The sequence below is a fragment of the Nicotiana tomentosiformis genome, chromosome 5 (assembly GCF_000390325.3).
Source record: "Nicotiana tomentosiformis chromosome 5, ASM39032v3, whole genome shotgun sequence".
NCBI lineage: Eukaryota > Viridiplantae > Streptophyta > Magnoliopsida > Solanales > Solanaceae > Nicotiana > Nicotiana tomentosiformis.
Window position 1 is genome coordinate 29,977,367 of NC_090816.1, and position 15,614 is coordinate 29,992,980.

At 33.5% G+C, this 15,614-nt stretch overlaps 2 protein-coding genes across 4 annotated transcripts; one reads left to right on the forward strand and one right to left on the reverse strand.

Moving 5' to 3' along the window:
• Positions 1-387: 387 nt before the first annotated feature.
• Positions 388-9,501, forward strand: LOC104091363 (probable LRR receptor-like serine/threonine-protein kinase At5g63710). Of its 3 annotated transcripts, none has more exons than XM_009596690.4 (12): positions 388-534; positions 2,009-2,170; positions 2,765-2,897; positions 3,025-3,096; positions 3,978-4,121; positions 4,292-4,363; positions 4,523-4,588; positions 5,567-5,637; positions 5,724-5,864; positions 6,823-7,164; positions 7,878-8,272; positions 8,948-9,501. In XM_009596690.4, exons 2-12 carry the CDS (start codon positions 2,071-2,073, stop codon positions 9,257-9,259), a joined length of 1,848 nt encoding a protein of 615 aa, XP_009594985.1. In that variant the 5' UTR covers positions 388-534; positions 2,009-2,070; the 3' UTR covers positions 9,260-9,501. The 3 variants fall into 3 exon arrangements, with proteins under 3 accessions (XP_009594985.1, XP_009594982.1, XP_009594983.1); XM_009596687.4 differs by having other exon boundaries at positions 527-778; XM_009596688.4 differs by having other exon boundaries at positions 527-778; positions 5,727-5,864.
• A 2,240-nt stretch (positions 9,502-11,741) lies between these two features.
• LOC104091365 (protein terminal ear1 homolog) lies at positions 11,742-14,512 on the reverse strand. The gene is made up of 4 exons (XM_009596692.4): positions 13,941-14,512; positions 13,277-13,363; positions 12,693-12,855; positions 11,742-12,095 (listed from the first exon to the last, which is right to left on the reverse strand). Exons 1-4 carry the CDS (start codon positions 14,486-14,488, stop codon positions 11,925-11,927), a joined length of 969 nt encoding a protein of 322 aa, XP_009594987.1. The 5' UTR covers positions 14,489-14,512; the 3' UTR covers positions 11,742-11,924.
• Positions 14,513-15,614: the final 1,102 nt, after the last annotated feature.

Sequence of the window (15,614 nt, forward strand, 5' to 3'; positions counted from 1 at the left end):
CAGTTATTATTTTTATAGCAGATATACAATATCATTTTCCCTAAGTTATATCTAAGAATGTGCATATTATTTTTGTGGAATACAATATAAAAATAAGAATACATGCATTCCCACATAAGCGAGAGTAATTAAAGATAAAAAAGTAATTTATCCCCATATAACAATTCATACATTATCATTCAACATAAAACATTTCATATGGTATTAATCAACCCATAAACAATCTTCATAACTTCAAATTCATCAACTTAAATATTCTACCTCAAAGGGTCCCGGTAGGATAAATAGAATTTTTCTTTAATCAGATGTCTCGGTTGCAGATAAAAGAAAATATCGGAACCGGTGACATGATCATTATCCAATAAAAAAAGATATTGTGCTTCCTTGAAACAACAGGGGAATGTGATCATGCTATAAAGAAGCTTCTTATTGCCCTCTAAGCATCTGAATATTAAAGTTGATAAAGCAGAGAGAAGAATGTGGTTTTTCCTGTATTAGTAGTGGGCTTCTCATTCACCACCAACTCATCTCCAAGTAAGCTCTTTTTAGCTCCACTCACATTCATTGACCCTTCTCTCAGAAAAAAATGTTCTATTCTTGCTTTTCTTGAAAATGCTTTGTGGGTGGGTCCCCCCTACACTAAACCCCCCCCCCTCAATTGCCCATTTGAATTGAATCTCTGCTATTCATGATGTCAATTACTATCTGCTACTACTACTACTCTTCCTTGTATTTCTTCATCATTCTTTTCAGCCTTCTAAATCCATGGCTTTTCCAGGTCAGTTGTCTATATTTTTTATTATTATTATTTGCATGTATACATGTCCTTTTATTATTTTCTTGATCTTTAGTGTATACTGAACTGGGGTTTGGCATGGCAGCTATAGTTCATTTTGTCTTGGCCTTTAAATGCAGCAGAAATGGTGTTTACGTCTCTTCTCGAGGCGGAGCCACTATTCAAATATAAAGAAGTAAACATATTCAAATATAAAGAAGTATGTATATATATATATATATATATATATATGGGAAAAGATTGACCATTTACAGAGTGTAATTTTCAACTAAAGGGGTCAAAATGGAAAAAGGCATAGAAGACGGCTTAGCCCCACGAGCTGATATCTTCCAATACTATTAGTTTCTTTCATAGAAGTATGCCTTTGTATGATTGCTGAAATCTTCTTGTCTAGGAACACTAGCCTTTCAGCAATAGTAATTAATTTTGGCTCTTCTATTCTTGCACAAATTGAGCATTAACTAAATTGGTGACACAAAAAAAAGAGGTTACTTTTAGAATCAATGGGTATCCTCATTATGCTGCAGCTACAATGCCTATTTCTTTGACATCATTACATGGAAGAAGTTTTACATGTCACCTATTCTCTAATACAAATTGCAAGTCATGTTGATGTTTCTTTGCTATTTTTTGTTAGGTGTTTGTCCTGATTTTCTTACCATATTTAGTTTTCCTATGTCTTGAAGGAAAGGACAACATATTTAATATAATTGAATTTTTCTTTTTTTTTTTTTTGAAGAAAATTATAAATCTCTCATATTTGACTAGTCCCTCTTCATGGAGGAAAAAGTTTGGACTTCTATAAATTGAGGATCATTTCTTCTTATTCAGTAGCATCCACAATGTAGCCATATGGGTTTGAGAGTTTTGTTTAGGGGGAGAACTTTTCGGCACAAGTGTTAGTGTGTCACTTGTGTTTGCTCTTCGTGAGGTTGTTCTCTCGATATTTTGTACTCTCTTTTATATAGTGGATTGCTCATCTCCGCCCGTGGATATAGGTCAAATTGACCGAACCACGTTAAATGTTTGTGTCTCTTTTGTTATATTTCTCTTTTTTTGTCTGATTTATCGTCATTCAAGATTTGTTTTACTAGCTTCCGCATGACATCTGATTATTTCGATCCTAACAATTCTTGTGCGCATTTCCTCCATGGACGTGATATGGAAAAAGTTCATAAATCTCCTCATTGTTGGATATTTTGTTTTGTGTAGAATATCATAAACAAGGAAAACAATCAGTTGGAAGCTCTCCCATAGTTGATAGAGAAAATTCAATGTCCACGGCCTTTTCTTTCCGGCATTTTCACTTGAACTTGTTGATGCTCCTACTTTTCTGCAGCAATGGTCTCTCCGCAAATGATGATGATGTTGAAGGTATGGGTTATAGGTTTTGGTTATTGAATCTGTGAAAGAATTTCATGAATGGAATTTATTATTTTGGGAAGAGACCTATCAATTCACTTTGTTGAATATTGTGGTTGCTGGTCCCGATTCTTGTCATTCATAAAATCCATGCTGCTTTCATCAGGAAAAAAGAGAGTATAGTTTCCATTTAAGTAAGTGTATGTTCTCCTTAAACTATTTTAGCTAAATCAGAAAACGTTAGATAGACTATTGAATATCAGCTGCAAACTCATGTTAAATGGGCCTCAAAATATACATATCAACATTCAGTTTGTACTGACTTCATCCCCAATGTTCTGGTACAATTGAAATGATTTTAAAGTGATGGTTGCTTATATGGGCATCATAGCTCGAATTGTAATTTAATTCAAGAACTACTATATGCAGTACATAGCACCCGAAAGGAAATTAAAAACGAATAAGAAACAAAAATATTAATAAGTTGAGCTTCAATGGAGAAGTGAGGATTCATATAGCCGCCCCTAACCTGTTTGGGACTGAGGCGCAGTAGTTGTTGTTTTTATTGAATCGCTTCTGTTATTAATATTTTTGTCATCATTTCAGGTCATGCTTTGATTGATTTGCTGAGGGCTCTGAATGATTCCAACAATAGAATCACAGATTGGAACATTCATTTAGTGTCTCCCTGTTTCAGTTGGTCTCATGTTACATGCAGAAATGGAAATGTCATATCCTTGTAAGTAAATGAATATTGCAGGAACTTACATTTTATTTCCTTAGTACAATCCGAAAATCATGACACAAATCGCGTATTGATCTAGACAGTTTTGTATATTCACTTTTTAAATATTTTTATCATACAGGAGCCTAGCTTCTAACGGATTCTCAGGAACTCTGTCACCGTCGATAACCAAATTGAAATTTTTGGTTAGCTTGTAAGTTTGCTGCATTTTGTATTAAAATTACTAAGTTTTGCATCCATCTCTTATTTCCTTATCCTGCATATCTTTCACCTGCTTGAGACTATGCTACTTTGATTAGTCTTAAGTTTCTTTTGGTATATTCCTTTTGTATAAAGAATCTTCTACGAGAATCATCAAGATGTATCAGAGGCAATTGTATATGAATTTGTTATTGGAGATTTTTGAATTCTCAATGTATACAAATTGTATAGCCCAACCCAGGAAAAGTAATCAGGTACATGTCACGTAACTAGATTATTTAGTATTTCAAGGATGGAAGTCATCACCCTTGTGGGAATTTTGAACAGCACATTTAGCAGTAGTTCAGAACTTGCTTTGTTTTATTTTTCCCTCCTTTAGTTCATCAGGAGAAAGTGGTATCAAATTTTGGACATATTAGCCACATTAGGGGACAGTGGTGGATCTAAGTGGAGTCAAGAGGGTTCCTTTGTCGGGAAATTACACTATCCAAATAGTGTAAAAATGATTTGTTTTGGTTATATGTAAGCAGATGAATCTCCTTGACATGAAGAAAAGTAAGTATCATAGTAAAGGGGGTTCAAAAGCTGCTTTAGATAATAGGATTAAATCCCAACAGTGACATCCTAGAATTTTCTTGAATCCCCTTGTATAAATTTCTGGCTCCGCCACAGTTAGGGAAATAACGAATTCAAGTCCATGACAAGTTTTGAACAGGCAATGAAGCATGATGATCACTAAGCCAAAATATGAAGTGTTAACTATCTTTAACTTGCTGCTTGGAAAATTATTTAGTCAATTTTGACACTGATCTTCAGTATCTTGGCAGGTCAAGGAAAGTCGTGAAGCGTCTAAAATGCTTTTGGTCTATGCAGGGATTTACAGGATAATGATCTATCTGGTGTCTTACCTGATTACCTTAGCAGCGTGTCAAGTCTACAAAACTTGAATTTGGCAAACAATAGGTTTTATGGCTCTATTCCAGCAGCTTGGGGTCAGCTCCACAATCTTAAGCATTTGTAAGTGCTTGTTTTTCTTTGTTTCTCTCCTTTTTTCCTAAAGTACCAGTCCACTTCTCTAAGTAAGACCTCAACACTTCTATCGTTAAACGGTTTGGAATTCACACATCTTCAGTATAGAGCATTCTTGCAACAAAGTCTTGCTGTGATATCCTTTTGTCCTGCATCAGGGTCATGAGAGGAAATCATGTAACTGGAACTGTGCCAAATTCACTTGTAAATATCACAGGCTTGAAGGAACTGTAAGAACTATGTTAATCTTTTAGCTGTACCACGCTCTTCTTTTGAAATTTTTGGTTAGAGGGAGGCACAGTAGTAGTAGTAGTTATTGTTGTTTGATGTTTTCATTTATTTATGGAACTTTCTCCTGCTGTGCTGCTTACCTGTTTTATCTCTCACAGGGACCTGTCCTCCAATGATCTGACCGGAGGTATCCCACCGCAGTTGTTTTCAATACCAACATACAAGTAATGTCATCATTTTATTCTGTTTCTTTCTACTTGTTAAGCCTTGAAATAGTTGTTCTGCTTGCGATGTTGAGCTCTAATCCTCCCTTGCACACAGATATATATTGTCTTTACACAATCTTATTTGGATACCTTTAGCTCCATTGGAAGTAAACTTCCTTCCTTTTATCATGAATAACTAAGGTAACCGCATTATGTTTTTACCATAAAAAACCAAAATGATAAGTGTGATAAAAAATACTCAAAATTGTTCCCCTTTTAAATAATATCTTACGGAATCTTCTACATATTGCTTTAATATTCTCACTGGTCAGAACTCTTGCTTTTCGTTCTAACGACCATGATGAGATGTTCAAAAGGAGCTATGTTCTGCTTAACGTACTTGAAACACACAAGACTATTATCGAACTTATTGTTGCAATGCACAACGACGCTGGAGCGGACAAAGTCATGTTAATGCATTTTGTAGTTAGCTGTACAATTTGTCATGTTAGCTGCACTGGCAAAAAGAAGAAAAGAAAAAAACCAATATCATTTAAGTAATCAAGTTACTAATCCATTCTTCCTCTTTGCTCACTTTCCCCAATCAAAAGGGTAAAAAAGAGGAAAACAACTACTCTGGTTACTTTAATAGTTCTTAAATGTTTAGTTAATAATTTATGCTCACTCATGTGAAGCAATACCAGATGCAGTAATGCACCTCTAGACTCTAGCGTCGAAATCAGCATGGTATTCTGTTGATCCTTTCTTCCTTTCCCTCTTGATTATTAAGCTACTCTTCTAAATTTAATAGTACGACCTAGATGTATTCTGGATGCGTTGCAGGTCTTACTATGGTTGGAAATTAAATTATATAAAATTGGGAAAGGAGAGAAATGTGACAGTACACCCTAGACTGCATCATTCAAGTTGGAGCTGTTAAATATTGACTTTGGCTGCTTAAACTTTATTGCTTAACATCATTCATCATCATATCAGTTTTTCAGGAACTCATCTTGCTTGTGGCAATGGCATTCAGCAGCCCTGTATTTCTACTTCCTCCGTCCCAGGTTAATAGTCTTGTCACAAGTGCATCCTCAAGTTCTAGCCAACAAATGATATTCTAGAAATAGTTGTTAAATTATAATTGTTTCAGCAGTTTCCACCAGAAGACCAAAACTCGAGGTTGCTATTACTGGTGCAAGCTGTGGTGCATTCCTTCTTCTCTTAGTTGGGGCTATCATCACATACCGATGCAATCATAGGCATAAACATGATCAATTTTTTGATGTGGAAGGTATGTTTTACTCCCTTTTCCTTCAACAGAAAGAGTAGCTTTTCCTTTTGAGTGCAGCTTCAGATTTCAATAAAGGATCTTTACACAAATAGCCAGCTGGATTCAGTGCTTTCTTTTCCTAGCCGGTATACATAGATTATACACCGATTATACACAATTATACATATATTGTGCATGGATTAGACATATGTTATACATCTGCTGGCTATTTTTACTTTAAGTGGTTTGGTGGTCGGCTATTTGAGTTAATTCTTTTTTCAACAATGTCTCAACTAGAAATTGATAAAGATATCTAGATTAGGTTTAACTGTCATGTATTTTTGTACATGCCCTGAAAGATACTAGCACCTTATTTTTTCTTCAGTTCCCAATAAATCTGGATTTTTCTTGTGAATTATTTGCCTTTTTTTTTAAGTATTAGCTAACACTACAAGACCATCATAAAAGTTCTATTATTCGAGCAGTGTTTGCAGTTAATAGTTACGCTCAAAGTTCAAGCTGACTTTATTTGGAAAAGATAAAGTTACTTTAGAAAAGATAACATATATTTGCATTCACACTAAAAAATAATTCTTACTGTATCTTATATCTTTCTATTTGCTGTCGACATAAACAAGTGAAGCATTATCTAGCCAGATATAACAAATGATAACTACAGTACTCGTTAGGCAAATCACTCCTAGCTGCAAATGTGCATAAAGCCAATGATAGTAAAACACTCTTTGTAATATTTACATTAATTCCTTGCATTGTTACCTATAAACTAAACCTCTCCCATTTAATGCAACTCATCTGAAAAAAGTATTAACATGACACATAAAGCAAAAAGCATATGGTTCTGTTGTAGTTGAACAAATTCCCTTAATTGATTCCAATCCATATCTTAGTTCTCTTTGATTTTGTCAAAGCACCTTTAGACAGTAACTGCAACTAACGTCCACCTGTTATGACATTTTAGGTGAAGTTGAGCGCAACATTTCCTTAGGCCAACTCAGAAGGTTCTCATGGCGCGAGATACAGATTGCAACCGACAATTTCAGTGAAAGCAACATTATCGGACATGGAGGATTTGGTAAGGTGTACAAGGGCTATCTTTTAGATAGCACAAAAGTGGCCGTGAAAAGACTCACGGATTACCACAATCCTGGTGGAGAAGCTGCATTTTTGAGGGAAGTGCAGTTGATAAGTGTTGCAGTTCATCGGAACCTTCTACATTTGATTGGGTTCTGTACAACCTCTTCTGAGCGAATTCTTGTTTATCCATTTATGCAGAATCTTAGTCTTGCATATCGTTTAAGAGGTATGCCCTTATTACTCAAATTTTCTTGTTGTTATTGATACTGTTCAGTATTTTCTTAGTTAGAAAGTTTAGTCATTTTAGAATATGAAAACTGATTAGCAAGTGATGAAAAAGTGGATCTATGATGAAAAATATGAATGCTTTGTGTCCCTTTTCCATATTTTCTGAATGAATGTAGCTTGCTTTATCGGTCCATCTTCGAACCTCTGCTTTGGCCATTGCTCAGTTGCTTCATAAGTAGACAAAATCTACATAGTAATCAAGTCTCATATAATACAGGAATATATCCAGGTCGCGTAATACCCTGAAATGCTACATCCAAAAGATTCTAGTTTTGAAACTATGGGATAACTTGTCAAAAAGTAATTTGAAAGGAAGACATAAAATTTGGCGTATAGATATCTTTCTTCTCGTAAATTTCAATTTGGATTTTGAAAGATACATCATGATTATCGATATTTGCCCCATTAGGTTCCTAATCAAACAGACTCCATTGCGGAGGAATCACACTTTGATTTTAACTCAAGGTCACCAAGGTTCTGGCACTTTCAAAGAACCTAAAAGTGTGTAGTTGTTTTTCAAATGGTTATTTGTAGGCAATTGTGACGAATACAAAGTATAGCTGCTTGCATGATTTTCGTGAACACTAGGATATTGCCTCGGATTCTATATGTGTGTGGACTTTTTTTCTTCTTTTTCACTTTTTTTTTCAGATTTAAAACCGGGAGAAAAAGCCCTGGATTGGCCAACGAGGAGACGCATAGCTTTTGGAGCAGCCCATGGTCTAGAGTACCTACATGAGCATTGTGATCCTAAGATTATTCATCGAGATCTAAAGGCAGCAAACATCCTCCTAGATGATAACTTTGAACCTGTTCTTGGAGATTTTGGACTAGCAAAATTAGTTGATACAAAGCTGACTCATATTACTACTCAAGTTCGTGGAACAATGGGCCACATTGCCCCAGAATACTTGTCTACTGGAAAATCATCTGAGAAAACAGATGTGTTTGGATATGGTATTACCCTTTTAGAACTTGTAACGGGGCAACGTGCAATTGACTTTTCACGCCTTGAAGAAGAGGAAGATGTCTTACTACTGGATCATGTAAGTCCTACTTCCCCTTTTCTGAGAATTAATACCAAATATTTTGACTTAAATTCTTTTGCTATAAGTTGCATATGTGAATTTGGTATACCCATGGGTCTCTTCTTTTAGGTGCTGACCAGGTTAGGGCGGTGTACTGTGGTCGTCGTCGTCATCATCATCTTCTTCTTCTTTGCTGAATCAATAAAAGAAACACATAGGAAAAACAGGAATATAGTATAAAAAATATAGAGAGAAGAGACAAATTTTACAGGTAATGTCGTAGAGAGAAGGTTATGCAATATAAATTCCAACTACAAATGATCTTTCATTAGATATATAGGCTCTATTTTCCAGCAGAATAGTATTAAAGATTAAAATGTAATACATATTTAAATAGTCTGGTTGAAATGGAGTGTTACAGGAATAGTATGCGATAAGAGGATGCCTACTAAAGTGAAAGGCAAGTTATTGTAAGACGCATTGTTATACGGAAGTCAGTGTTGGACCTCTAAAGTTGAACATATCCACAAGATATGTGTTGCAGAATTATGGGTGTCAAAATGGATTAAAAGAAAAATAGACGATAAAAAAAAGATCACATCCGACAAAATATGCAAGTAGCTTTGACACTAGAGAATGTCCAACATCCTGCTGTTTTATTTGGATTGAAGTTTCCTTTGTGAAAAATTACAGATCAAGAAATTACTAAGAGAAAAAAGGCTTGGTGACATTGTGGACGGAAACATGAAAATCTATGATCCCAAAGAAGTTGAGACAATCCTTCAAGTTGCATTGCTTTGCACCCAAAGTTCACCCGAGGAGCGTCCTAAAATGGCACAAGTGATCACTATGCTTCAGGGTGTGGGTTTAGCCGAAAGATGGGCAGAGTGGGAACAGCTTGAGGAAGTCAGAAATCAACAATTCTCCCTCATGTCGCGCCAGTTTATGTGGGCTGAAGACTCAACACATGATCAAGAAGCTATACAATTGTCTCAAGCAAGATAGAAAACATAGCTGTATAACTTTTCCAATAATGCAGCCTAGGTATGTCTCATCTAAGAGTAGTTTTATCATACGCTTATACTAACTCCTATTCCTTTTTTATGAGGTATATATATAGATCTTTTGTGTACTTTTTGATTATATAACAATACATTGTAAAGTGTTGTATCGAAATACCTGCATTACCTCTACCTGAAAGGAGAAGGAATGTTGGCATTCAAGTGTCTATTATTGAATTCACTCGACCCTGACTCGTTATACTAGTTCTTTCTATATCTAGTAAATTTATCTTTTATTAATGAGGCAAGTAAATTTTTGAAAAATCTGCACTTTGAAATTCTGAATAATCTGAGAAATGTCTATGTTTGTACTGTGCCAGTAACTTTCCAATTCCATGCCTAATTCAAATTTAACGAGTTTTCAGTTCCAGTTGACCAATTAAAAGGATAAAAGGAGTTCGTAAGTCAAATCAGTATTTCATACTCACAAGAGGGTATCTTCAAGCCCTTTTTTTTTTTTAAAGGATTAACCTAAATAGTCGTCCATCTAATCTCTCTAACTAAAAAAAAATAGCCGGCAGATGTATAATATATGTATAAGTGTACATAATCTATGTATACCGGCTAATAAAAGTAAATATTGAATTTGATCGACTATTTGTGTAACAATCCCTTTTCTTTTTGACCGATTTGTTCGTAGAGTTTTTTTACTTTTTTTTCAAGAAAAAAAACTTTTCCATTAGCAAGTGTGTTATTTTGTACAATTTGGGGGGCCTTGCTCATGTTAAAAAAGCTGAAATAACATGCTTGAGGCCACATGATCTTTCATTACACTGTCAAATTTTAACATTGATGTAATATTTTCAATCACAACTTGAATTCTTTGTCCAATCAAATACTGTCATGTAAGATGAAAAGGTGAGTGTGTTATTTATTTCAAAACATTCAAACTTATTTCAGAGCCATCTATATATATCTTTCATCTTATGTTATGTTATAAATATTGCTATATTCTTCATAAATTTCTTTTTCCATTTTTTTCTCAAACTGTAGTCAACCATGTATCTCATCTTTCTACATTTTCTGAGATATTTAGAACTTACTATTTCAGCATAAAGTGTTTACACTTTTGTTTATGGAGAGAAAGTGGTAATAAAGCTGGTATCCCAAAGGAAAATCTTTTACGCAACTTTTAGACAACTGAAACTGGACGCTTTTGAAAAAATAAGTGAAATCATTTTATTAATATATCTATAATATAATTAATATAACAATTTCCATCATAGTAAAATATGCATTATATTACCGCAACAGTTTATGGGTTCTGAATTTGTCATTGAACTCATAACTCGTTTTAGTTACTGGGTTCACAATTAAATATTTACACATATTTTATGAATATATATTTTAATACAAATACAAGGTCTGAGCAAAAGTTACTAGGTTCGTCCGAACCCGCATTTACTTCTCTAGTTCCGCCTCCAGCAACATTACCAAAAGTAATAGCAACGCACAACAGTTTTACTTATAGCCCGTTTGGCCAAGCTGAAAAAATCAGTTTATTTTGAAAAATATTTTTTTTCAAAAGTGCTTTTGGTGAGAAGCAATTTATATTTGGCTAATTAATTTAAAAAGTACTTCTAAACAGCAATTTGGCCAAGTTTTTAAAAAGTGATTCTCAAAAATACTTATAGAAAGAAATTACTTTTTCTGTTTTTTCAAAACTACTTATATTTTTCCTCAAAAGCATTTTTTTTCTCCTAAAAACTTGACCAAACACTTCAAATATGAAAAAAAAAAAGCACTTATTTGAAAAAAAATACTTTTAAACTAGGAAAAACTTGGCCAAACAACCTATTAATTTGACAGTTTTATACTTCTAAAAAGACCAACATAAAATTGGATAGATTATAGACATTGACATTAAGAAAGAAACTAAGTAGGCGTTTGGACATAAAAAAAAGATGAAATTTGGAAAAAATAGTTTCTGAAATTAAATTAAAAAAAGCTATTTAAAAATTAAAATTATATTTGAACATACATTTTACTTAAAAAAAAATAAAAACATTATTTACTTTTTTTCTTAAATATTGTTTATTGAAAAAGAGGCAAAAATTACTTCTAAACAAATGAAACTCATTTTCAAAAATTCAATCAAATATATAACCAAACATATTTTGAAGATAGGTTTCGAAAAAAAAAAAAAGAATGATATGGACAAACGGTTTCCAAGTAAAATGAACAATATAAATTCATTCAGACTTGCATAAGCAAAAGGTAAAATTACGGTTTGAATACCAATAAATCATTTCTTAGTCTAAATCTTATTTGCTCTTCGTCCAAACAAACTTGTGAAAAACTAAACCCTTCATTTTCACTTTCCAGAGGTGCTAAACAAAGAAATAGAGATGAAGTTTGTTTATGAATTGAGGAGGAATCAAAAAACGAGTACAGTACTCGAAGCCATGACAAAGAAAGTCGTCACTAAACTAAGAAACAAGTTTCTTAAACATACAACAATAAGATAGAACCTAAGATTCTAAGACATTAAGACATGATCCGATGTTTCCATTTCACCCCAGACCAAAAACTCGAGCACCAGGGAGAAAATGAAAACACTGGCCAAGCCATATCATATCACTACTTACATACTAAAACCCTAATAATCTTTAGGGAACGGAGTGAGGAGAAACAGAAGAACCAGTTAGTTTGCCGATAGCCACTGGATTTGTCAAGCTAGTTGAACCATTCCTTGGCGGAGAGAAAACAACTGGAAGATATTCATTCGTGTCGCAGATAAATTTCGATGTTGAGAAATGCTTCACCAATTCTTCTTTCCCCTGAAATTAACATCAACAAAACCATTACAGAAATTGTATTGCTATTTCTTGCTTAAAATGCTCAATGTGAATTTCACTAATTTATCATTGTCTTTGTCAAAATCTGGAACTCCTCTTGCAAGTTTGACTTCAATTGCTCATAGCTCTAATCTCTCATTAATCTCAAACGGGCCCCACTAGCCTCCACGACCACACTTGTAGGAACTCACTGGTTTTGTTGATGTTATTATAATCTCAAACGGCGGAAGGAAATAGATAATAGCGCTCATTTTATTATAGTATAGAACTCAATTTAACCAGAAACTAAGTTTTCCAAATTATTTGGTGGTTAAGGTCTAATTCCTACAAAATAGATGAAAATATTTTCAAGTTACAACAAATATGATAATATAGTGGTGTTTTGGACACTTGATCATCTTAACAAGTCAAATTTACAATTTATTTACAAACAAATATAAAGAAACACTGCTAAAAGACTAGCACAGGAGAGAACTAGAAAACAGCTCAAGTATCCATAGAATTACCAAACATTATATGCAGTTCTCATTTAACAGTTTGTGTTAAAAGAAAGCAAGAAATGTAAGATCTCATTTTTACCTGAATCCGAGCCCAAGTAACTTCACAGATTTTTTTCGAGGCAAAAAATCCCATGGGAGTCTTAATACCATCCCACTTGAAGTTCTTGAGTACTTCCCTAATTTCAGAGGCAGCACACCTTGTTGTGAAATTGACAAAAGCATAGCCCAAATTGTTCTCGGTCCTGCATTATTATTAACATAAAAACAAAGAATAGAGACCAAAAGAGTGAGAGATCATAAACAAAGAAAACAATGAATCTTTTACGGATTTAACTTACATTATATATATGCTAATATTATATTTTTACCCCCCCCCCCCCCATAGTATGTAACCTGCCGTCACTTTTAAGTGACTTAATAGTACTCTAAAACATAATCTTTATATCACAAGTGTATGCAGTGGCGGAGTAGTAAAGGTGTCAATTGACACACTTTGCAGAAAAAATACAATGGGTAGGTAAGTAAAATATAAATTATACTGTATTAACTCCCATTAATTTACTGATATATTTACTTTTATATATTTTTGCACCGCTTAACCAAAATTCGCCACTGAGTGTATGGCAAGTAAAATATAACATCCAAGACATTAAATAGTATTACCCGAAATCCATTGGCAGATAGAGGAAATCATACTCCCAATGATTCTCACGGCAGAAATGATCAATAAAACGCATGAACGGCTCTCGGCTATTAAAATCCATAACAAAAGAAGTATATATTGTCAGGCTGCTATCACGTTTACAGAGGGAGGGGAAAATTCATAAATGCATATAACCAAAATAAACAAAAAACTCCACTAATATTGGAGAAAAATATGAGGCATTAATGGACACAAAAAATGCATTAAATAGCTGATCATGAATAATAAGTGCATGCATGACCATAATAAGGGTACATCGAAATAGGAATAGACAGTAAAATTAAAGTCTGAATTAAAGTGGCAAAGCCTGACTTTTATTATCGCCTTTTCAGCGACTGAACACTAAAAGGTCAGATAAACTAATACTACCCAAAATAGGACTGAAACTCAACATACCAACATCACCTTGTTCATTAATATTGGAGCAAGATTATTCATAAACAAGTAAATATGAAAATATATAGTATATATAGTATTTATAAGTGGACAAACAAAAGTGACCCCATCATAGTATTCTGCATCAAAATCTCATTTTCAACATGCAAAAAGTGATATAATATGAAAATGTTAGAAAACAAAAAGGAGAATGATAAGATGAAAAACAAGAAGATAAAATAGACAGACCTAAACTGGTTAGGGATGTTACGGATCATAACGGTGGTTTTGTCACAGGAAAAAGAAGGTTTTTCCTTAGGAGCTGGAGATTTGTAACCCCCATCAGTATTATTATGGCGTTTTTTCATCCCAAAACGCCCTTTTTCAGTTTCAGCATCCCTCAGCCTAGGCGGCAAAAAGGGTTGTTTTTGGCCTCTTTTGTGATCACCTCGTGGTCTAAAAAACGAAGCCCTACTCCCATTTTTCATGCCAAACATTTCTTTGGCCAAACAAGACTCTTCCGGTGGCTGAAAATTATCTACATGACATGCATACTGAACCCAATAAAAGGGAGATTTGAAAAGAGGAGGAGGAAGAAGTTGTTGGTAGAAGAACAAGTGAGGAGAAGATGGTTGTGGCTGAGAGGCTGCTGCAGGTTTATACACAACTAGCTCATTACCTTGTTGTGGTGGTGAGTGGTAAATCTCATGGGGATGGTAACAAAGCACTAGGTTTTTCTCTGGTTTCCACTCATCAGCTTTTGGGTTGAGTTTTGTTTTCGTACAGCTAACTGCCATTGAAGGATGGGAGAGCTTTTTCTTCAAGGGTTAAAAGATAGTTCCACCTCTCAACTTCTGAGTACTAGACTATATATTTTATATTTAGTTGAAGTTATACTACTACTCCTAGTGAACTAACAAAATGCCACGTTATGTTATGTTATTATACTAACTATGCACATGTGTGATTTGGGGGTGAGATAGAGAAACAAGATCTATCATCTAAAAAGGGTTACTCCGCATAAAATATAAATTTATATTTATATTTAAACTTATATCTAAAAAGGGTTACTCCGCATAAATTGAGATCTATCATTTTAATTTATATGAATTTTTTTTTTTTTGTACCAAAAATATATATATATTTTTTATATTTAAAAATAATTTATATTTATATAATAATTTATAATCACACAAAATATATGTAACTCATTTTACACTACAAGTTTAATTTTTTTTTTCTTAAATTTTCTGCCCAGTCAAATATGTTCATGTAAATTAAAATGGAAGGAGTATTAATTAATTATGGATTTTAATTGATAGTGAGATAATTTTATATCTAAAATAATGATACTGTATCATTATTTTATATAAAAAAAAATAGAATAATTAATTTCATAGAATAACTCAGCCCAAAAGTAATGATAATATTAGCTGTCCTATATAAAAATGTAGGATGCAGACCCTCGAGTAATAGACGATTATACCAGTTGAAGGAATAACAAGAAAATGCCACATACGTTTAAATATGTGTACAGAGAGAAGATCTAGTCATGCTTTTTGCTAAAAGTTATGAGTAATAGTTCATATAGGGTGATGGAAACCGGTTACCTATGGTGGTTTGAGGACAATTTTAAGATTATAATTTTGGGATAATAGTCGGAAATATAACTTAGTTCTTTGATCTTTATTACTTGCCTATTATTTCACATTTTCACTCGCGTCGTTTATTTTATTTCTATGTTGTTACTATTTAATGTTACTTTTTCTTTTTCGACTTCTCCTTTTTTTTCCCGGTCTTTTGTCTTCTTCTTCCGTTTTGACCTTTTCTTTAGTCCATGGTCTATTAAAATAGCATCTATATATATATATATATATATATATATATATATATATATATATATGATCATTTAGGGGTAAGGTG